Source organism: Heterodontus francisci, chromosome 20 (assembly GCF_036365525.1).
Source record: "Heterodontus francisci isolate sHetFra1 chromosome 20, sHetFra1.hap1, whole genome shotgun sequence".
NCBI lineage: Eukaryota > Metazoa > Chordata > Chondrichthyes > Heterodontiformes > Heterodontidae > Heterodontus > Heterodontus francisci.
The window spans coordinates 16,905,908-16,930,276 of record NC_090390.1 but is presented as its reverse complement, the minus strand read 5'-3'; the positions used below and the strand labels follow the sequence as shown (position 1 = coordinate 16,930,276).

Genomic DNA, 24,369 nt, shown 5'->3' with positions numbered 1-24,369 from the left:
TTAGGCAGGAGCACAGCAGAATATGTTGGAAAATTCAGGTGAAGAGGACTATCACTGGCCAGAATTTCCCTCCCCCAACTCTGCTGGTACTACCAGTGAATACTGCTTTCCCATTCACTACATGCAAATAGTGATGGGACACAGGTCCTGGTTAATCTTCCTCCCATCCACTGCTTCCTGGAGCCTCCATGGTGTGCTGTTAGGTGCAGGAATTGGGTGGTTAGGCCTCAAGTTCTCAGTAAAATGGATGTAGCAGCCTCTTCTCCCTCCTGTCGGTCCTAAACACTTAACTCTTGAAGGCCTCTCTCAGCCACGAATCTCTTTGGGAGCCTTCATTCTGATCTTTGGGGCACATCTGCCCCTTAAGGGTCCCTCACCACTCCAGGTGCTGCAGCAGAGTTTCTTCATTTTTACTGAAAGGCAGGAATCTCACTTGGAGCTTTCCATCCTCCATGCATAGGCAATCAGCCCCGAAAGAAGAGATCCTAGGAGAAACAGAGGGTGGACAGAGGTCCGGCCTCTAGAAAACTCCGCCACAGAAAAGAAAATTCTCCCCAAAATCTCTGTCAGATTGGTCTACTCTAGTGTGACCACCAAACACCTAGAACAAATTTTCAGTTCTCTAAATTGTTTCTCTAAATTGTGATTAGAGTTCTGACAAAGGGGTCCTGATTTTAACTCTGGGCAATTCTTGAGTGAGTGGGTGGTGAGGTTAGTTGGAAGCTCACGCATTGCTGCAGGAATCAGGCCCAGGCTACTTTAACTCCTGGGGCCTCATTATCATGCCACTAGCCTACCTCCATCCCCGATTGGGTAGGAAGTGGCTGCCGGTCCATGATAAATCGGGCAATCCATGGCCACCTGTTGAAGTAAGATGGAAGAGGCGTATCATGTTCATTGGTTTGTTTCTATTTATACTTCTAGTATCTGCAATGCTTTTCTTTTTATTTACAATGGCTAATTTTAAGAAACCCTGCTCACAGGCTCTTCCACTGGATATACATATCAGGAATTCATCTATGTACTTCCCACCCATCCAGAAAAATGAACTATTCTGGCTTAAACACTTTCTGTAACCAGTGATGAATTTTTTTAGCCACCACAATTTAAAAGTTATATTGCAATTAAGTTCATACTCCTTAAGATTGCTTCTGAAATCCTCAAAACCCAGTTTCTTGGATCCATTTTGAAGCGTTTTCTGCACATCAGATATTCGCTCCTTTTTCAGCTTCATTTTCATCAAAGCCTTATTATAACCCTGTAAATTCAAACAGCACAAAGTATTAGGCAATGATAATGACTTATAAAGACATACAAATCTAGAACTTAATGTTGTGATTCCAATGCATGCTCATGTGAAATTTTTCTGTCCTTTATTTTAACACGGAATTTAAAGAAATTGTTAAAAAAGCACAGAGGAATGTCATATGTTGGTGTGAATCTTTGAAGGCTCATATCACAAACAGGATTTTCTATGCTCTTGTGACAAGTAACCATAAATACTCAAAAGCTACCTGTAAAAAATATTGTTACAGAATTTTTTTCCATACAATTGCAGCTGATAATTAGCAGCCAGTTTTACAAATGAGATGAGGTGATTTTTGGATTGGAAATCTTTGGAGTGTGCCCTGAACTAGTTGTTTGTACTTTAAAAAGTAGCATCTACCTAAAATTCTGATTTATTTTGAACAGATACTGGACAAAAGACAGACCTAGTCAGAATTGTGCAGTGAATAGTCCACCACTACTGATGGCACCAACTGGTAGCAGGACTTGCAAAAAGTGCAAAGCAGAGATTCAAGGCTGAATGTTGCACCCTTACCTACAACCCCTGCTCCCCTTTTTGCTGGGAGTATGGGATGTAATGACTCATGACCCACACATTGGATTTACGCAATGTGGATGGTCCAGACTAAACTACAAGTAGAGGTGGTTTTTAAAAAAATTTTGTTCATGAGATGCAAGTGTGGCTGGCAAGGCCAGCATTTGTTACCCATCCCTAATGGCCCTTGAGAAGGTGGTGGTGAGCCGCCACCTTGAACCAGTGCAGTTCATGTGGGGTAGGTGCACCCACAGTGCCTTTAGGGAGGGAGATTCAAGATTTTGACTCAGTAACAGTGAAGGAATGGTGATATAGTTCCAAGTCAGGATGGTGTGTAGCTTGGAAGGGAACCTGCAGGTGGTGGTGTTCCCATGTGTCTGCTGCCCTTGTCCTCTAGGTGGTAAAGGTTGTGAGTTTGGAAGGTGCTGTGAAAATAGCCTTAGCAATTGCTGCAGTGCCTCTTGTAGTTGGTAAACACTGCTGCCACTGTGCGCTGGTGGTGGAGGGAGTGAACATTTAATGTGGTGGATAGGGTGCCGATCAAGCATGCTACTTTGTCCTGGTTAGTGTTGAATTTCTTGAATGTTGTTGGAGCTGCACTCAGCCAGGCAAGTGGGGTGTATTCGATCACACCCCTGACTTGTGCCTTGTTGTTGGTGGACAGGCTTTGGGGAGTCAGGAGGTGAGTTACTCGCTACAGAATTCCTAGCCTCTGACCTGCTCTTGTAGCCACAGTATTTACTCAGCTGGTCCATGGTTCAGTTTCTGGTCAATGGTAACCTCCAGGATATTGATGGTAGGAGATTCAGTGATGGTAATTCCATTGAACATCAAGGGGGAATGATTAAATTCTTTCTTGTTGGAGATAGTCATTGCCTGGCACTTGTGTGGCATGATTGTTACTTGCCACTTATCAGTGCCTGAATATTGTCCAGGTCTTGCTGCATACAGGCATGGACTGCTTCAGTATCTGATGGGTTACGGAGGGTACTGAACACGATGCAATCATCAGCAAATATTCCCACTTCTGAACGTATGTTTGAGGGAAAGCCATTGATGAAGCAGCTGAAGATGATTGGACCTAGGACACTACCCTGAGGAACTCCTGCAGCGATATCGTGGGGCTGAGATGATTGGTCTTCAACAACCACAACCATCTTGCTTTGTGCTAGGTATGATTCCAACCAGTGGAGTTTATCCCCAATTCCCATTGTCTTAAGTTTTGCTGTGGCTCGGTTAAAAACTGCCTTGCTATCAAGGTTTGTTATCGTTGGCTCAACTCTTGAATTCAGCTTTTTTACCATGTTTGGACCAAGACTGTAATGAGGTCTGGAGCTGAGTGGCCTGGCAGAACCCTAACTGAGCATCGGTGAGCAGGTTATTACTGAGTAGGTGCTGCTTGATAGCACTGTCGACAACACATTCCATCACTTTGCTGATAATTGAGAGTAGACCGATGGGGCAGTAATTGGCCAGATTGGATTTATCCTGTTTTTTGTGGACAGGACATACCTGGGAAATTTACCACATTGTTGGGGAGATATCAGTGTTGTCGCTGTACAGGAACAGCTTGGCCAGGGGTGTGGCTAGTTCTGGAGCACAAGTCTTTAGCACTACTGCCTGGTACGTTGTCAGGACCCATAGCCTTTGCTATATCCAGTACCTTTGGCCGTTTCTTGATATTACATAGTGTGAATCTAATTGGCTGAAGACTGGCATCTGTGATGCTGGGTTCTCAGGAGGAGGCCAAGATGCATCATCCAGTTGGCACTTCTAGCTGAAGATTGTTATAAATGCTTCAGCCTTGTCTTTTGCACTAATGTGCTGGGCTTCCCTTCTCCTCTGGTTAGCTGTTTAATTGTCCCCCATAATTCTTGACTGGATGTGGCAGGACTGTAGTGCTTTGATCTGATCCATTGGTTGTGAAATCACTTAGCGCTGACTATGGCATGCTGCTTCCTCTGTTTATCATGTATGCAGTCTTGTGTTGTAGCTTCACATGTTTGCACCTCATTTTTAGGTATGCCCGGTGCTGCTCCAACCATGCTCTCCTGCACTCCTCATTGAATCAGGGGTAATCCCCTGGCTTGATGGTAATGGTAGAGGAAGGGATACTGCAGGCCACGAGGTTATAGATAGTGGTTGAATACAATTCTGCTGCTGCTGATGGCTCACAACATCTCAGGGATGCCCAATGTTGAGCTGTTGAAACCATCCTGTATCTATCCCATTTAGTACAGTGTTAGTGCCACGATGAAGGGTATCCTCAGTGTGAAAACAGAACTTCATCTCCACAAGGACTGTGCAGTGGTCACTGCTATCATGGACAGATGTATCTGCGGCAGGCAGGTCGGTGAGGGCGAGGTCAGGTAAGTTTTTCCCTCATGTTCGTTCCCTCACCACCTGCCGCAGGCCAAGTCTGGCAGATATGTTCTTTAGGATTCAGCCAGTTTAGTCAGTTTAGGGGTGCTACCGAGCCACTCCTGGTGATAGACATTGAAGTCCCTCATCCAGAGTACATTGTGTGCCCTCAGTGCTTCTTTCAAGTTGTGGAGGAGTACTGATTCATCAGGTGATGGAGGGCAGTAGTGGTAATCAGCAGGAAGTTTGCTTGCCTGTCTTTGACCTGATGCCATGAAACTTCATGGAGTCCGGAGTCACTGTTGAGGACTCCCATGGCCATTCTCTTCAGACTGTATACCACTGTGCTGCCACCTCTGGTGAGTCTGTCCTGCCAGTGGGACGGGACATACCTAGGAATGGTGATGGAGGAATCTGGGACATTGGCTATCAGGTATGATTCAGTGAGTATGACTATGTCAGGCACTGCTTGACTAGTCTGTTGGACAGCATTCCCAATTTTGGCACAAGTCCCCAGATGTTAGTGAAGAGGACTTTGCAGGACTGATTGGACTGGGTGTGCCTTTGTTGTGTCCGGTTCTTAGCTCGATGCCAAGTGGTCCATCTGGTTTTATTCTCTTTCAACTTTCCTGTAGTGGTTTGATACAGCTGTAGACTAGACTGGGTAAGGACAGCAGATTTCCTTCCCTAAAGAACATTAGTGGGCCAGATGGGTTTTACGACAGTCTGGTAGTTTCATGGTTATTATTACTGAGACTAGCTTCCAAATTTATTAATCAATTGAATTTAAATTACACCAGCTGCTGTGGTGGCATTTGAACTCATGTCTCTATAACATTTATCCAGGCCTCTGGATTACTGGTCCAGTAACTTTACCATTATATTACCACTTCCTGTACTGGCGACTTCTGATTAGTTCAATACTACAGTTCTCAAAAACATCAAGACATCTATTTCAGTTATAAAATTAATTTCTGCATAGCCGGAACCATGGGATAGTCATAGAACTAATCAAAAAACCCCACCACCCCTCAGTGATCTCTCCCTCCCTCTTCGCTGCGCTCCACTCCCAGCTGCAGCCTTGTGGCACAGGTTTTACCACCCTTCACTGACAGGAAACCAGCCTGTCAACCAGGCTGGCTGCCGGGCAGGAAGCTTGCTGAAAAAATTTAAAAGACGTCCTGCTATTAATTTCAGCAGGACATCCAGGAAACCCATCCAGAAATATGCCCCTTACTGTCTTCATGACCTGAGTAAAAATCGGGGCCATAATTTCCTGATGTAAGATTTAGAACCTTACTTATACTTCGTCTGAAATGTGTTACACAAAGGCTTGCCCGTCGAGGCTAAATGCTTAATGAAATTACCCTATTAGGATAAATGTGATTAATTGTGAGGAACAATGCTATGTCGCATTTCATCCTCAAGGTGAGGACTTGTGGAAAATGTGGACTTTCTATATCTTTTTGCAATATAAATTTTATGTACTTTCATATATGCTTTGTATAAGCTTTTGGTAAATGAAGAATTAATTTTAGATGTATACCTTACTGAAAAATAAATGCTACCTGTACAATTTGAATCAACCGGAATCATACTGTTGTGTAGACTAATAACATGAACAGATAAGGGAAAGAAAAAAACGGATATCAAAAATTATGTAACAAGTTGTGATTAAAATGTAACAGAAAAGCAGGATGAGTCTTGCCGGAATTGTATGAACAAAGAACAAAGAACAGTACAGCACAGGAACAGGCCATTCGGCCCTCCAAGCCTGCGCCGATCTTGATGCCTGCCTCAGCTAAAACCTTCTGCACTTCCGGGGACCATATCCCTCTATTCCCATCCTATTCATGTATTTGTCAAGATGCCTCTTAAACGTCGCTATCGTACCTGCTTCCACCACCTCCCCCGGCAGCAAGTTCCAGGCACTCACCACCCTCTGTGTAAAGAACTTGACTCGCACATCCCCTCGAAACTTTTCCCCTCGCACCTTAAACCTATGTACCCTAGTAACTGACTCTTGCACCCTGGGAAAAAGCTTCTGACTATCCACTCTGTCCATGCCGCTCATAACTTTGTAAACCTCTATCATGTCGCCCCTCCACCTCCGTCGTTCCAGTGAAAACAATCCGGATTTATCCAACCTCTCCTCATACTAATGCCCTCCAGACCAGGCAACATCCTGGTAAACCTCTTCTGTACCTTCTCCAAAGCCTCCATGTCCTTCTGGTATTCTGGAGACCAGAATTCCGCGCAATATTCTAATGTGACCTAACTAAGATTCTGTACAGCTGCAGCATGACATGCCAATTTTTATACTCTATGCCCCGACCGATGAAGGCAAGCATGCCATATGCCTTCTTGACTACCTTATCCATCTGCGTTGCCACTTTCAGTGACCTGTGGACCTGTACGCCCAGATCTCTCTGCCTGTCAATACGCCTAAGGGTTCTGCCATTTACTGTATACTTCCCATCTGCATTAGACCTTCCAAAATGCATTACCTCACATTTGTCTGGATTAAACTCCATCTGCCATTTCTCCGCCCAAGTCTCCAACCGATCTATATCCTGCTGTATCCTCTGACAATCCTCATCACTATCCACAACTCCACCAACCTTTGTGTCGTCCGCAAACTTACTAATCAGACCAGCTACATTTTCCTCCAAATCATTTATATATACTACAAACAGCAAAGGTCCCAGCACTGATCCCTGCGGAACACCACTAGTCACATCTCTCCATTCAGAAAAGCACCCTTCCACTGCTACCCTCTGTCTTCTATGACAGAGCCAGTTCTGTATCCATCTTGCCAGCTAACCTCTGATCCCGGGTGACTTCACCTTTTGTACCAGTCTGCCATGAGGGACCTTGTCAAAGGCTTTACTGAAGTCCATATAGATAACATCCACAGCCCTTCCTTCATCAATCATCTTCGTCACTTCCTCAAAAAACTCAATCAAATTAGTGAGACACGACCTCCCCTTCACAAAACCATGCTGCCTCTCGCTAATAAGTTTGTTTGTTTCCAAATAGGAGTAAATCCTGTCCCGAAGAATCCTCTCTAATAATTTCCCTACCACTGACGTAAGGCTCACCGGCCTATAATTTCCTGGATTATCCTTGCCACCCTTCTTAAACAAAGGAACAACATTGGCTATTCTCCAGTCCTCTGGGACCTCACCTGTAGCCAATGAGGATGCAAAGATTTCTGTCAAGGCCCCAGCAATTTCTTCCCTTGCCTCCCTCAGTATTCTGGGGTAGATCCCATCAGGCCCTGGGGACTTATCTACCTTAATGCTTTGCAAGACACCCAACACCTCCTTTTTGATAATGAGATGACTGAGACTATGTACACTCCCTTCCCTAGCCTCATCATCCACCAAGTCCTTCTCTTTGGTGAATACTGATGCAAAGTACTCATTTAGTACCTCGCCCATTTCCTCTGGCTCCACACATGGATTGCCTTCTCTGTCCCTGAGCCAACCCTTTCCCTAGTCACCCTCTTGCTCTTTATATACGTATAAAAAGCCTTGGGATTTTCCTTAATCCTGTTTGCCAATGACTTTTCATGACCCCTTTTAGCCCACCTGACTCCTTGCTTAAGTTCCTTCCTACTGTCTTTATATTCCTCAAGGGATTCGTCTGTTCCTAGCCTTCCAGTCCTTACGAATGCTTCCTTTTTCTTTTTGACTAGGCTCACAATATCCTGCGTTATCCAAGGTTCCCGAAACTTGCCAAACTTATCCTCCTTCCTCACAGGAACATGCCGGTCCTGGATTCTAATCAACTGACGTTTGAAAGACTCCCACATGTCAGATGTTGATTTACCCTCAAACAGCCGCCCCCAAACTAAATTCTTCAGTTCCTGCCTAATATTGTTATAATTAGCCTTCCCCCAATTTAGCACCTTCACCGAGGACTACTCTTATCCTTATCCACAAGTACCTTAAAACTTATGGAATTATGGTCACTGTTCCCGAAATGCTCCCCCACTGAAACTTTGACCATCTGGCCGGGCTCATTCCACAATACCAGGTCCAGTATGGCCCCATCCCTAGTTGGACTATCTACATATTGTTTCAAGAAGCTCTCCTGGATGCTCCTTACAAATTCTGCCCCATCCAAGTCCCTAGCACTAAGTGAGTCCCAGTCAATATAGGGGAAGTTAAAATCACCCACCGCTACAACCCTGTTACCTTTACACCTTTCCAAAATCTGTCTACATATCTGCTCCTCTATCTCCCGTTGGCTGTTGGGAGGCCTGTAGAAAACCCCCAACATCGTGACTGCACCCTTCCTATTCCTGAGCTCCACCCATATTGCCTTGCTGCATGACCCCTCTGAGGTGTCCTCCCGCAGTACAGCTGTGATATTCTCTTTAACCAGTAATACAACTCCCCCACCCCTTTTGCATCCCCCTCTATCCCGCCTGAAGCTTCTAAATCCTGGAACATTTAGCTGCCAATCCTGTCCTTCCCTCAACCAAGTCTCTGTAATAGCAACAACATCATAGTTCCAAGTACTAATCCAAGCTCTAAGTTCATCTGCCTTACCTGTTATACTTCTCGCATTGAAACAAATGCACTTCAGACCATCAGTCCCTCTGTGCTCTGCAACATCTCCCTGCCTGCTCTTCCTCTTAGTCTTACTGGCCTTATTTACTAGTTCCCCCTCATTTATTTCACTTGCTGTCCTACTGCTCTGGTTCCCACCCCCCCTGCCACACTAGTTTAAACCCTCCCGAGTGACGCTAGCAAACCTCGCAGCCAGGATATTTGTGTCCATCCAGTTTAGATGCAACCCGTCCTTCTTGTACAGGTCCCATCTGTCCCTGAAGAGATCCCAATGGTCCAGATATCTGAAACCCTCCCTTCTACACCAGCTGTTCAGCCACGTGTTTAGCTGCACTGTCTTCCTATTTCTAGCCTCACTGGCATGTGGCACAGGGAGTAATCCCGAGATTACAACCCTGGAGCTCCTGTCTTTTCACTTTCTACCTAACTCCCTAAACTCCCCCTGCAGGACCTTGTCACTCTTCCTGCCTGAACTAATGAACCTCAAGGTTATAATGGACTGTTTGTGCACCAATGAAAATTGTTTTGCACATGCGATCATGATCAATGCATAAACGGAAGTACAAACAATTTAAATGGCAGGACAAATCAAAACAGCGATATGTATAAACCAACCAATCAATGCCCAGGAGGAGCCACTGACTACAAAGAATAAAGGAACAGACCTGGAGAGGTTTGGCACACAGATTTGAAGATGACAAAGGGAGAGACAGAAGAAAAGTCACAAGCCGTCTGTGCCACTAGAGCCGGAGGACAGTATAGGCCACCTGGACTAGGATATCGACTGCCTTGGATTTATTAATTATTGTTTTTATCCTTAATAAATAATCGTGATATTACTACTTCAGATGTTTCCTTGTTTGAATTCTTATTGTCTAGTCCAAGAACAAATTATAAGTAAGGTTCTATATCTTTTACAAAGGAGTAGATTTCACTGCATTGTAGTGGACCTTTACAGCTTTAGGGAAGGGAAAACATCAAAATAGGTGAATGAATGTAAGTTGAAATGTACTATAATTTTAATGACCATTAGATGCAGGTCATTTTCCTGCCTCTTACATTACAGAATGTTTATATTTTTTGAGTGCTGAGTACAGTAGCTTAGTGATAATTGTACCACAAGATTATGAAAGGTTGTGAGTTCAAATCCCATGATATAAATTGTGAAATGGATTCAATTTAAACTGGTAAATTATGATTGGTTCCAGAATTGAAAAAGCGAAGAAAGCTGCATGATTGTTGTAAAAACCCAACTGGTCCACTAATGTCCTTCCAGGAAGGGCCTGCTACCTCTAGCCAGTCAGGACTACATGTGACTCTGGTTTCACAGTACATGATTGGATCTTAGTGCCCTCAGAACAACTATAATTGGATCAGAAAAACTGGCATGTCAATATCACCCGCATCCTAAGAATAAGTAACAACTAAGTTAATGTCTCTTTGTTATGAACATGGTGAAACAGATTTGACGTGTGAAATATCCAACATAAACCAACCTGATATCTGCTAATCCTTAACCAATGGAACTCGTAACTACTTTTACCGGTGTATTATTACGTAAAATATCAGTATTGTCACACACAAACATACCTGTTTAATGATGTCTGTAATCTGGAGTTCATTTTTCTGAATTGAGAGATCTGCTTTCACCTCTGAGTACGTATCATTTATAATAGCCAGGAACATATTCTGAAAGAGAGATTTGTTAAAAATAATATTAACTTAATTTTTATAAATGAATGACCATTAAACTAGGTCTCAAATTTCTGGTTGCACATTGATTAATTTATAGAAATATATAGAATTTACATCACAGAAAGAGGCTATTAGGCCCAACTCGTTTGCTTTCCAGTTTATATGAGCATATAGTTCTAGTCACATTTGCCTGCAATGTTCTAACATCCTTTCAACCCATTTCCAACACTCTGATATCGTTGGTATTATTTCTCCTGCAACCACCCAGGAGTAAATTCCATGACCTCATAACTCCTGCACTCTGCCCCTCATTCCAGATCCATTAATTACTAGAAGCAGTCTACTTCTATCTACTCTGTCCCATCTTTGCATAATCCCAAACACTTCTGTCATGTAACTCCATAATCTGTGCTGTTCTAATGAAAAAAGCCCAATTTTCCAAGTCTTTCTTTGCATTTGTATTTCCTTGTACCAGGCAACTATCCTAGTGGATTAGTACAGTAACTTTTCTAACCCTCAATATCCTTCCTAAAGAACACACATTGCTCTAACTGAAGTCTTCTTAAGCTTTTATAAAGGCTCTTCATTATCTCTGCTTTTACATTCTATACCTCTTGTGATAAAATTTATAATTTCATTAGGTTTTTTTAAGGTCTTTAATATCTTGTGGACCTGTAATCCAATATGCTTATGCTCTTCCACAGCACTGGGCATACTTCCATTCACAGTATAATTACTGCTGTTAGTTTTTTTCAACTTTAAAAGCAACACTTCACACCTACCAACATTGCCACTTTTTAGCCCATTCCCCCTTCTAATCCATATCAATTTGCGGCTTCCTTTGGAATTCATAATTCCTTCTAAATCACTAAGAAATCAAATAAGGAATTCAAAAGAAGCATCTTTAACAAGAGAGTGGTGAGAATATGGAACTCGCTGCCAAAGGGTATAGTTGAGACAATTAGTATAAACAAATTTAAGAGGAAGCTAGATAAACATATGAAGGAGATGGAAATAGAGGGTTAAACTGATAGAGCCAGACCTGGAAGGATGGATGGAGGCTCAGGTACAGCATAAACACCCCATAAACTGGTTAGGCTGAATGGCCCATTCTGTGCTGTATATTCTATGTAATTCTAAGAAAAGATTTAACTATACGTCATGTTTTGTTATCAACTGCAATTTCTGATGTATCTCCCAGTTGGACCATATCCAGATCATTGATATACACAGTGAACAAGTTTGGCTCTAGAACTGAACCTTGTGGGACCACACTTCCCACTTCTAATCACTCTGAAAAGCCTCCCTTAAGTTCTACTCTCTGCTTTCTGCCACCCGCACCCCAACCCCACCCCGCCGCAATTCCTTACCTCTCAATCTTGTCTCGTAATCTTATGTGTGGTCCCTTGTCAAAGACTTTTCTAAAGTCCATATTCACTATATCCACTGCATGTTCCCCATCTACCATGTCTGTTATCTCCTCAAAGAATTCTGAGGTTTGCCAAGAATAATTTTGAAATCCATGCTGGTCAATTATAACTATGTTTTCTTTATCTAAACATTTGTCAATTTCATCCTTAGCTAAAAAACTCTAAAATTTTCCCTACCACCAAATCTTAAGCTAACTCATCTGAAATTACATCGTTTTTAACAGTAGTCCAGGAAAACTGCATGTGAGCCTGTAAGTGAGAGTGATGTTGAGACCCAGCAGTTAAAAGTTGCCTCATTCGTATGCAGCTTGTTGACTTCCTGATCAAAACAGTGAGAAGCTATTAAAATTGTCAGTTGGAGGCAGCCATCGGGGACTAGAAGCAACAGTCCCCTGCGGTCAGGTGGGTCCAGAGACGATCACAATTGAAAGGGAGGTGGGGGGTGGGGGTGGTGGCCTGAGGCAAATGAGGCCCAAGGATTCCTTGTGGACCTCAGAAGAGCACTTCTGTTCTTCTTGACCCACAAGGAAACTTTAACAATTTAAAAACTTATCTTCCTGGCATCATAAGGCCCTTGATCCAGTCACTGGCAGAATTTGCTTGGTGGAGAAGCTACCACTGAATCTCCACTGAAGCCTCAGATAGGGTCCCCCATTGTCATCATTGAAGTCCAACCTGCATACTTAAAGAGGACTTCATCAGCTTTGGGCAGGTACCCTTGCCCCCTACAATTTAATACTGCAGTCAGCCAAAGAGTGGTTAGGTGCCTCACTTCATTTTAATGCACAAATGAATCAACAGCTTGGCAAAGCCATAATTTCTAAAGCCTCTGCATTTTCCTTGCTCATCTACCCAGGACCTAAGAATGTATCTCATGAGGCCCTGGTATTTTGTCTTTCATTAGTTCAACTAGATTATCTAAAAAAAAATTAATTCATCATAATGTCACTCAACTCGCTCTTAGCCACTTTAGGATTCACACATTCTTGGATAGTCCTCTCTTCAATAAAGACTTCTGCCATTTTTTGACTATCATTGGAAATTGACAATTTTATCCTCTCAGGGCTTCCATGTCATTTGTTGTAGGCTCAAAACAAGGTGCAACTTACAAGCAGAACGAAGAAGACAAAGAAAACATAGGTGACAAAATAAATTGGACCCAAGATTCTGTTGGCGTTGTCTATTTCATCAAAGTTGAAGTCACCAAGGATTATTCGAAACTGAGTGAAGCTGGAAAGAAATTAAAGCAGAGTTAGATGTTGAAAACCAAATAAAGATCTACTTGTCCTCGTGGACAGTGCGCTCACAGGGAGTAAACCATGGCAGCATGCAGCACACAAAGTTGTGTTGCCTGTGAATACCACTCTGCTGAACCATTCCTAAAATATTAGCTTTGGTGAGATATAAAAATAAGATTATTTCTTGTTTGCCTAACAGTAATTAGCTGATTTCATCATGCAGATCAATGGCCAGTCATTCCGAAATCAGAGTCTTAATTGAGAACTAAAAATATAATGGTTCTGACAATACAAGATGTAATAATCATAACAATCACTGTTTTGAGTCCAGTGCTTTATTTTAATGGTAGTTTTTAATTTTATGTAGTGTATTAAATTTAAGATTTTTTCTGTTTTACAAAAATCTGTATTATTGTATAAAAGATTTTTACATTAATTGGTTCCACATGTAAATACACCTGCTTAGTAACGGCTGTCTGCAGTGTAGAATGCAGAAAGATTTCAACCAATCACTGAATATCTACCTATAAAGATTTGTGCAAGCCAAGGACTCCATGTCCACATAAACTTCCTCCCTATGCTATGAAATTTCAGTCACGCACATTGTGTAAGCATTTATAATGGATAAATTCTATGTCAAGTTTCATATCATGGAAAGTTCCTATGTCAACAATATCGCCTGTCACAATGTAATTGCAAGCGTCCTGCCAGCATGTGATGCTATTACATCTCCCAGGTCTTGTCCCCACATAACAAGGAAGTAAATTTTCAATGTACTGCCTAGTTGTTAAACTGGGAGTGAAGATCATCTTCCCATCATAGAATCTGCTCGATTTTTAAATCTATGGACAGTTTCTACAATGGACAGCAAATCAGCAACATCAGTTTTATTCTCGAGCATTAAGTTGAAAATCTTATATATATTTATATAATATATCAATATATTTATATATAGTTTATTTAAATTTATATATTTTTTTATTCTTTCATGGGATGTGGGCGTCGCTGGCCAGGCCAGCATTTATTGCCCATCCCTAATTGTCCTTGAACTGAGTGGCTTGCTAAGCCATTTCAAGGGCATGTAAGAGTCAACCACATTGCTGTGGATCTTGAGTCACATGTAGGCCAGACCAGGTAAGGACAGCAGATTTTCCTTCCCTAAAGGACATTAGTGAACCAGATGGGTTTTTACAACAATCGACAATAGTTTCATGACCATCATTAGACTAGCTTTAAATTCCAGATTTATTAATTGAATTCAAATTCCACCTTCTGCTGTGGTGGGATTCGAACCCATGTCCCCAGAACAATACCTGGGACTCTGGGTTACTAGTCCAGTGGCAATACCAGTACGCCACCGCCTCCCCTGTTTAAATTGGTACTATTGATAACTATTTTAAAAAAATGTTCTGTTCATTTTTGCTCCACATGCTGTTTATTCTGCAACGTACTTGTCCATGGACTGCACCACTTCCACTCCCAGGCCTCTGGCTGTTATGGTCTACCTTGGACTTTCTTTTCACATTCTGACTTGAGCTGCCCTTCCTGCCTCCTTGGCTTATCTCCTCAGTTTCTGGTCAGCCACACTCTGGGGTCAACTCTTCCTTGGCTGCACTTCCCCTCCTCTCTGGGGTCTCTGGCTCAGCTACTATCCTCATCACCCTGCTAGTATGGCTTATTTCTTCAGCTGCCCTTTCTGAGTTCCCGCAGTGATCTGGGTAAACAGTGTTTTTACTTTAAATAGTACTTACAACATACCCATTATGGCATCCACGGTGACGATAGTACCATTCAATTAGATCATAGCTGATCTGTACCTCAATCCAATTTACCTGTCTTTGCTGCACATCCCTTAATACCTTTACCTAACAAAAATCAATCTCAATTTTGATTGTTGATATTCTGGCAGAGGCCCAAGAGATAGTGGACGGTGGGAAAAGTAAGTTGAGAAGGAAATTGACATGGTTAGCCCTCAGCAGACCAGCTGAATGGGAAGGTCTGAGAGAGAGAAGCTTGGGACAGTTTGGGTTGCTGCTTATAAGAAGGTAGTGATGGGTGTCACAATAATCATTTCAGAGAATGCAAAGAGGCACAGAGGATAGTGTGGGCTTATCCAAGAGGAATTCAAGCTTGGAATTGCAGCAGGCATGTACGAAGGCAAAGGAATAGCGATGGGTTTGGGTAGAGGTGGGATGGAGCGTGGGCAAGGAGCTTGAAAAAGGCAGCAAAACTGAGATGACAGAAAGGGGAGGAGAAAGGAGAGAATTGTCCAGGCAGGTCCAGGATTTAAAAAAAGGGAGACTGAAGTAATGGATAGAAGTCGAGAAACTAGAATGCCCAAGTGAATGGACACTAGGGCCTGGAAATTTGGTCATGCAGAAAATTGCCTGGTGACAATAGTGGAACGGCCAGGCCCCTAAGTTCTCAGAGATGACTGTGGATACCTTTCTGGATGAGAAGAAGGAGAACCATTCTTTCCCTTGAATGGTTATATCTCAAAGCAAGTTGGAAAAAAGCATTGGTAGCAAGTTTCAGGCATGCCAATGCTAACAGTTTGTGTAATAGGACCTCACCAGGAATTGTCTTTCCCTCCCCCACCAGAAGCCTACATTGTCACATCTAAATGCAGTCAAAGGGGCGTGAGTAACCCCCCCCCCCCCCCCCCCCCCACCCACAACCAACTCAATTTCTCCAACTTCTGCTCCAAATCTATACCAAATAATTACCCCGACTATACAAGTGGCAACAGGAACTCCGGTAAGATATCTCTGAGGTGGATACTGCTTTGAGGAGGCCATTTTGTACACTTTGACTGAAGGTTAAAGCACCACTTTGCAGGCAGGAAGGAAATTCTTCAACTCCAATTGTAACTCAGCAAGTAAGTCCTGTAGCGACAGGAAAGGGGCGAAAACAGTAGGTGCAAGATGGCACTGGCAGCTGCAGTTCCAATCCTGCATGAAGGCGGCTCAGGATATTGTTTGTTTTGAAGATGGCCTAGAGATGACATCATCATCAGGTAGCACCCTGAGAAATCCAGCAGCCTTTGTGAAGGACAGCACTGCTTGCTCTGAAATTGGAGAGGGGCCTAGATAAGGTGGCCTAAACAAATGGTCATCTCCCTACCACCCAGTTGGCTTGCTGTGGTCAGCGGGCATCTCTTAATGCAGTCAAACTATGACAGAGAAGGAAAGGCGAACTCCTAACCTCACTTCAAAAGGTAGGAAAAGAAGAAAAATTCTGAAACTCACCTGCTGGAACGTGAGAACAATGCTCAACTCTGGTAACAATAGCCCCCCCACAATGACCCTCAGCCCTGGTGGCCATGAGCTAGCCAGACTAGACATTGATATAGTGGTCCTGAGTGAGGTCCACTTCTCAGAGCAAGGCAGCCTAACAGAACACAATTCTGGCTACACCCTCTATTGGTCAGGTAGACCTCAAGGTGAACAAACGCCTCGTTGGTGTCAGCTTCATGGTGAAGAAGACTATTGTCACTAAACTTTTAAGCCTGCCAACTGGGCACTCCGAACGCATCATGTCCCTGCGCCTGCCCCTCCAAGACCAGCAGCATGCAACCCCCATCAGTGTTTATGCTCCAACCCTGAAGACTAACCCAGCTGACAAAGAGAAGTTCTAAACAGATCTCCGTGAACTCATCCAGAATGCCCCTCCCAAGGACAAAATTGTCGTCCTTGGCGATTTCAACGCCAGAGTGGGCCGTGACAGCCTGGCATGGAAGGGAGTGCTCAGAAACCATGGAGTTGGAAACTGTAATGCAAAGGGACGTTTACTCTTGGAACTCTTGCAGAAAAGCAGCTGTCCATAACCAACACCTTCTTTCAACAAAAAGATAACTTCAAGACCACATGAATGCATCCCCACTCTAAACACTGGCACCAGATAGATTACATCTTGGTGCGCCAGTATGACCTAAAGGACATCGTGCATACTAGAGTCATGCCCAGTGCTGACTGTCATACAGACCACCGGCTCGTTCATTCAAAGCTGAACTTCCACTTCAAGCCTAAGCCCAAGAACAGGCCCAGAGACAACAGAGACAAAGAAATTTTGAGTCAGCAACCTGCAAACCTCATCTTGCAGAGATAGATATCAAGCAACCTTACAGACTAGACTGGAACATCCTGATCTCACTGCTGATTCCACTCCAGAAGAACTCTGGGAACACATCAAAGCTGCAGTACTGGATACTTCCAACGAAGTCATCGGACCCAGCACCAAGAAGAATAGGGACTGGTTTGATAAAAATGACAAGGAAACTCAAGTTCTGCTAAAAATAAAAAGGTCAGCTCATCAGGCTCACCTGGCTCAGCCAGCCAGTAAAGAGAAAAAGACAGCCTATCATCAAGCATGCAGCACCCTTCAATGTAAACTGAGGAACATCCAAAATGACTGGTGAATTGTACTGGTGGAAAAGAACTCAAGTGTGTGCTGATAGTGGTGACATAAGAAGTTTCTATGAAGCACTAAAATATGGATCAGCATATCAAACCCAAAACCCCCCGAGCAGCGTCAATGGTAAGACCCTACACACCGACAAGGAGTCAGTTCTGGATCACTGGTCGGAGCACTTTGAAACTCTCTTCAATGCCAAGTGCATGATACAGAGCAAACAGAGGCACTTTCTTCTTCTTTGGCCTCCTTGTCTCAGGAGACAATGGGTAAGCGCCTGGAGGTGGTCAGTGGTTTGTCGAGCAGCGCCTGGAGTGGCTATAAAGGCCAATTCTAGAGTGACAGACTCTTCCACAGGTGCTGCAGATAAAATTGGTTGTCGGGGCTGTTACACAGTTGGCTCTCCCCTTGCGCTTCTGTCTTTTTTCCTGCCAACTGCTAAGTCTCTTCGACTCGCCACACTTTAGCCCCGCCTTTATGGCTGCCCGCCAGCTCTGGCAATCGCTGGCAACTGACTCCCACGACTTGTGATCAATGTTACAGGACTTCATGTCACGTTTGCAGTCGTCTTTAAAGCGGAGACATGGACGGCCGGTGGGTCTGATACCAGTGGCGTGCTCGCTGTACAATGTGTCCTTGGGAATCCTGCCATCTTCCATGCGGCTCACATGGCCAAGCCATCTCAAGCGCCGCTGGCTCAGTAGAGTGTATAAGCTGGGGATGTTGGCCGCCTCGAGGACCTCTGTGTTGGAGATACGGTCCTGCCACCTGATGCCAAGGATTCTCCGGAAGCAGCGAAGATGGAATGAATTGAGACGTCGCTCTTGGCTGACATATGTTGTCAAGGCCTCGCTGCTGTAGAGCAAGGTACTGAGGACACAGGCTTGATACACACGGGCTTTTGTGTTCCGTGTCAGTGCGCCATTTTCCCACACTCTCTTGGCCAGTCTGGACATAGCAGTGGAAGCCTTTCCCATGCGCTTGTTGACTTCTGCATTGAGAGACAGGTTACTGGTGATAGTTGAGCCTAGGTAGGTGAGCTCTTGAACCACTTCCAGAGCATGGTCGCCGATATTGATGGATGGAGCATTTCTGACGTCCTGTCCCATGATGTCGTTTTCCTGAGGCTGATGGTTAGGCCAAATTCGTTGCAGGCAGCCGCAAACCTGTCGATGAGATTCTGCAGACACTCTTCAGTGTGAGATGTTAATGCAGCTTCGTCAGCAAAGAGGAGTTCCCTGATGAGGACTTTCCGTACTTTGGTCTTCGCTCTTAGACAGGCAAGATTGAACAACCTGCCACCTGATCTTGCGTGGAGGAAAATTTCTTCTTCTGAAGACTTGAACGCATGTGAGAGCAGCAGGGAGAAGAAGATCCCAAACAGTGTAGGTGCGAGAACACAGCCCTGTTTCATGCCACTCAGGATAGGAAAGGGGTCTGATGAGGTGCCGCTATGCTGAATTGTGCCTTTCATATTGTCATGGAATGAGGTGATGATACTTAGTAGCTTTGGTGGACATCCAATCTTTTCTAGTAGTCTGAAGAGACCACGTCTGCTGACGAGGTCAAAGGCTTTGGTGAGATCAATGAAAGCAACGTAGAGGGGCATCTGTTGTTCGCGGCATTTCTCCTGTAGCTGACGAAGGGGGAACAGCATGTCAATGATGGATCTCTTTGCTCAAAAGCCACACTGTGCCTCAGGTTAGACATGCTCGGCCAGCTTCTGAAGCCTGTTTAAAGCGACTCGAGCGAAGACTTTCCCCACTATGCTGAGCAGGGAGATTCCACAGTAGTTGTTGCAGTCACCGCGGTCATCTTTGTTTTTATAGAGGGTGTTGATATTGGCATTGCGCATGTCCTGTGGTACTGCTCCCTCGTCCCAGCACAGGCAAAGCAGTTCATAGAGCGCTGAGAGTATAGCAGGCTTAGCACTCTTGATGATTTCAGGGATAATGCTTCTGTGAGAAGCCTTAAGTTGCCCATGGCTATCATCCTATTTGCTGAAGAGATTCAAGAAGCTATTTCCCAGTGCATCTGTCCCTCGAGCTGGCAGTTGTTGATTAACAGAAAGTCTGTCCATTCATAATATGTCAAGACTTTCAGTATTTAATCCCTGCCCATTCACCCCCAAATCCCTGCTGGAGTAGCACTGACAGAAATAAAAGGAATAAATTTCGTGAAGTAGAAATGTTAACTGGATGGCATTTTTTACAAAACAAATTGACAGAACAAGCATTTTGGTATTGCTTAATGTTTTTACTTTATAAAATATTCTAAATGCTTACCCTAGCTACATTTCTGTCAGACCATAAAAAATAAAAAAGAATAATGCATGACTGACATAAACAGCAGAATTTCTAGAAGGACTGCACCATGATTCAAGTTTGGAGAAAGGTACTGAATACAAGTCCTAATTTTATTTTAAAATCTGTAATAATAATAATAATATAGTTTGTATCTGCATGTTTGGCCTGAATGGTGGTTTGCCTTGGTGGGTGAAGCCTGGTGTCACTGGTCACCGGCCCTTGCCGCTCCCCGGCCTGGATTACTGGCCCCACCTCCCTGCCCCCTCCACTCCCTGGTCTCTGTTACTGGCCCCAGCCCCCTCCACTCCCTTCCTTGGTTACTGGCCTGGCCCCCTCTGCTCCCCAGCCCCGCTTACTGGCCTCCAGCCCTCGCGGCTCCCTGGGCTTTGTTACTGGCTTCTGGCCCTCACCGCATCCTGGGTTTGGTTACTGGCCACCGGACCTTGTAGTTCCCTGGCCCCGGTTACTGGGTCCCAGCCCTCACCACTCCCTGGCCTCGGTTAGTGGCATCTGGCCCTTGTGGTTCCCCAGCCTCACTTACTCGCCCCCAGCCATCACCGCTCCCCGGCCTTAGTTACTTGCCTGCAGCCCTCGCCGCTCCCTGGCCTCGGTTATTAGCCCCCAGCCCCTGCCGTTTCCCGGCACCGGTAACTGGCTCCCGCCACTTGCTGGCCACGATTACTCGCCCCTGCCTCTGTTACTGGCCCCCGGCCCTTGCCGTACCCTGGCCTCGGTTACTGGGGCCCGGCTCTCTCTGGTCCCCTCCTTCGGTTATGGGGTCCCAGCCCTCGCCACTCCCTGGCCTCACTCACTGGCCCCTGGCCCCGGCCACTTGCCGGCCTCACTTACTGGTCCCTGGCCCTCGCCACTCCCTGGCCTGGGTTACTGGCCCCCAGCTCTCACTGCTTCCTGGCCCTGATTATTGGCCCCCGGCTTCTGCTGCTCCCCGGACCCGGTTACTGGCTCCTGACTTCTGCCAGTACCCAGCCCGCGTTACTGTCACCCGGACCTCACCACTCCCTGGCCTCACTTACTGACCCTCAGCTCTTGTCGCTCTCCGGTATTGGTTACTTGCCCGCTACCCTTGCCGCTGCCTGGCCTCGCTTACTTGACTCTTGACAATGGGGAGTGGGTGAAACGACATTGGGTGGGAAGGGGAGATGGCTTGGATGGGGGAAATGGCGTGGAAGGGTGGCATGGGAGGGGGAGGCGGGCTGCATGGGAGGAAGGGGGCACACCATGGGAGGGAGGCGGCACGGCATGGGAGGAAAGGGCATAAGTGGTGGAGGGAGACAACATGGGAAGGTATTGGGGGTATGGCATGGGGGCGTATGGTGGGGGTGCGGGGGACAGAGAGCATGGGAAGGAGGGATGGCATAGGAGGAAGGGAGGGGGTACAGCATGAGAGGTGTGGAATGGGGTGGCATGGCAAGGATGGAATGGGGGATGGGGATGGCATAGGAAGAAGGGGTGGATGAGAGATGGGATGGGGTGATATGAGAGGGATGAAAGCAATGGAATGGGTATGGCATGAGAGGGATGGCAACAAAGGATGGAATGGCATGGGATGGGGATATAAAGAAGTACTGTTGCAATAAAGACACTAATTTCACTGCAAATGTTTTGCGGGTCTCTGCTAGTATAGAAATATTAAATACTTGGAAACATGGAAGATGTAAATCAGTTTGTTGGAACATTTTACTATGGTAAAGAAGCTATATAAATACACATTTTTGTTGTAATCAATTCTTATCTTTTATACATTTTGTGGCTTTTGCTAGAAAAACAGACACTCTAAACAGAGAGACAGCAAAGGTATAGAACAGCTGTCCTATACGGCATACAGAAATGTATCTATGTATGATATGTAATAGGACAAAGTTACTGAACTACCAGAAACGGTAAAGAAAAGACTATTTATTTTCTGGGACTGATGAAAAGGCATTGGCAGGAATTTTACGCCCTGCCCAAAGAGCAGGCTGGTGGCAGGGGGGCAGGGGTTTGTAAGATGGAGTGGGAGGCTTGGGGGACCCTTCCCAACCCGCTCCCGCCTCCATAGCCATTTTACGCAGGGTGGCGGCGGTGCGAAATGGCCCGCCCACACCAGGCCAATCAAGGCCCTTAAGTGGCCAATTAACATCAACTTAAGGGCCTCTACCCGCCACCACATTGATTTTACGATTGGCAGGCGGGTGATCCAGGCCTGAGAAAAGCCACCTGATAGAAGTAGGCAGCCTTCTGATGACCAGGGAAGGGCTCTCCTGATCAGATACCCTGTGGCCAATGGAGGGCCGCCTCCTGACACTCCAACCATCCCTATCTTCCAACACGCCCCCCCTGCCTCCCAGTGGACTCTCCTTGCCTTGCTGGGGCCCAACCGATTACTCCTGTTGAGGCCCCAAAAACTCACCTCTTTTCCGGGGCTGTCCTTCCTCTTCATCTTAAAGCTGGATGTAGTCCCAGCAGTGGCCACTGCTCCCGGTGGTGCTGCTGGGACTAAGAGGCAGCTCCATGAGGTGGGACTTCCTGCCTCAATGAAGTGGAAGTCCCACCCAAGACCAATTAAGAACCTGGGGACTGTAAAATCTGGTCTGGATCCCCAACGGAGGCGGGATTGCCAATGATGTTTTGGTTGGTGGACGGCTCCCGTCCAGCAAAGGTAAAATTCCGTCCATTAAATTTGTTGTCTCTGGGAAAGTTTATAACAAAAAAAGTTCTATTTTTTCCAGTTAACAATTAAACCATCCTCTGCCTTCACACTCTAGTACCATCCCTTTGCAACAGTATAATCCCTAACTCAATCTGAATAATGCCACAGGAGATCTAGTAGTATTATTTAATAATTGGATTGGCCATACACAATTATATCAAATGAAAAATTATTTTTACATTTGATATCATATGTCCATTGCTGTGCATTGCAAACCATCTATTCAGCTGTACAATCCCATTCCCTGCAAGATATAAACCACTTCTAACACATTTCCACCCCGTATAATATCCATCAAGTATTACTATGATTAGAGCTTGAAAAAGTAAAGACCAGGACATTCAATCAAATGCAATACTGGACTCAGTGGTAGCCTTTCTGTCTCTGAGTCAGATTATTCTCCATTTAAGCTACACTTCAGTACTGATGGAATGTAGAGGGTCTTGCCTATCAGTTAATTTCAAACCAAGACTCTGTCCAACCCTTTCAGGAAGACATAAAACATTCTGCAACATTACTTGAAGAAAAGTAGGTGAGTTTTCCTTTTGCTTTTGCCAACATTCATCCCTCAAGCAATATCACTGAACAGTCTCTTTGGTTATTGATTCATTGCTATTTGTGTGACTTTGCTGTGTGTAAATTGGCTACTACATTTACCTAAATCACAACAATGACAACTGCGAAGCGCTTTGTAATGTCCTGAGGTTGTGAAAGGTGCTATCTTAGTGCAGGTTTTATCTTTATTAATCCTGAAATGATGTCAACTATTGTTTTGCAAAAGGAAGTTAATAATTTACCTTGTGCATATACAAAATAATGGATGGGTAGTGGCTGGAGAGGCACAGAGACAAGTCCTTCATTGATTTTGGGTTTATGCTTTAAAATTAACTTGGGCTCTCAAACATTTGTTGTTAATGTAGCTTGTGATATGAGGAATAATGTTTTGAGACTGCTGCTGGCACAGAACTTCATTAGCAATGATGTGGAATGCAATGTTGTAACCTCATCTCTGATCTCGGCTTTATCTAGTGAGGCTTCCTGCCAGCAGTTGAGTCTCATGAAATTACCCCTGTAATATATTTCTAGCTCACCATCCATATGCACTAACCATGTTCCTCTCATTGTTGTCCTACGCTGCCAACCACATTGTTCTAAGAAATCTAAACAATAATTGTGACAATTTCTATTTTCCAGAACAATAGTAAAGATGTAATCACCTACAGTATTAAATATAACTTTTCTAACATCTAACAGAAATCTAGCAATTAGCTATGTGTTTTGAGTTAACAGATTTATTACTTCCTTACCAGTTTGCTCTAATTTACTGATTGTGTTTTGGCTCTCACTATGAAGAACATAAGAAATAGGAGCAGGAGTAGGCCATCCAACCCTTGAGTCTCCTATGCCTTCAAAAAAACTATGGCTGATCTTCGACCTCAACTCTAGTTTCCCGCCCAATCCCCATATCCCTTCATTCCCTTAGATTCCATGAATTTATCAATCTCAGTCTTGAATATACTCAATGATTGAGTATTTACAGCTCTCTGTGGTAGAGAATTCCAAAGATTCACAACAATGAATGAAGAAATGTATCCTCATCTTAGTCCTAGATGGTTGACCCCTTATCCTGAGTCTATATCCACTAGTTCTAAGCTCTCCAGCGAGGGGAAACAACCTTTCAGCATCCAGCCTGTCAATCCCTCAGAATCTCATGTGTTTCAATGAGATCATCTCTCATTTTTCTAAACCCCAGAGAGTATAGGCCATTCTATTCAATCTATCCTCAAAGGACAAGCCTTTTGTCTCAGGAATCAATC

The 24,369-nt window shown here is 44.6% G+C and overlaps 1 protein-coding gene across 1 annotated transcript in view; it reads right to left on the bottom strand.

The window, feature by feature from the left end:
- Nucleotides 1-24,369, bottom strand: part of LOC137380847 (polycystin-2-like protein 1) — a 128,742-nt gene that overhangs the window by 10,180 nt on the left and 94,193 nt on the right. Inside the window, exons 9-11 of the mRNA XM_068053259.1 lie at nucleotides 12,998-13,118; nucleotides 10,354-10,452; nucleotides 1,137-1,258 (exon numbers count right to left, since the gene is read on the bottom strand). Of these exons, the coding sequence (XP_067909360.1) occupies nucleotides 1,137-1,258; nucleotides 10,354-10,452; nucleotides 12,998-13,118 (342 nt within the window). The remainder of the gene's footprint in view (nucleotides 1-1,136; nucleotides 1,259-10,353; nucleotides 10,453-12,997; nucleotides 13,119-24,369) is intronic.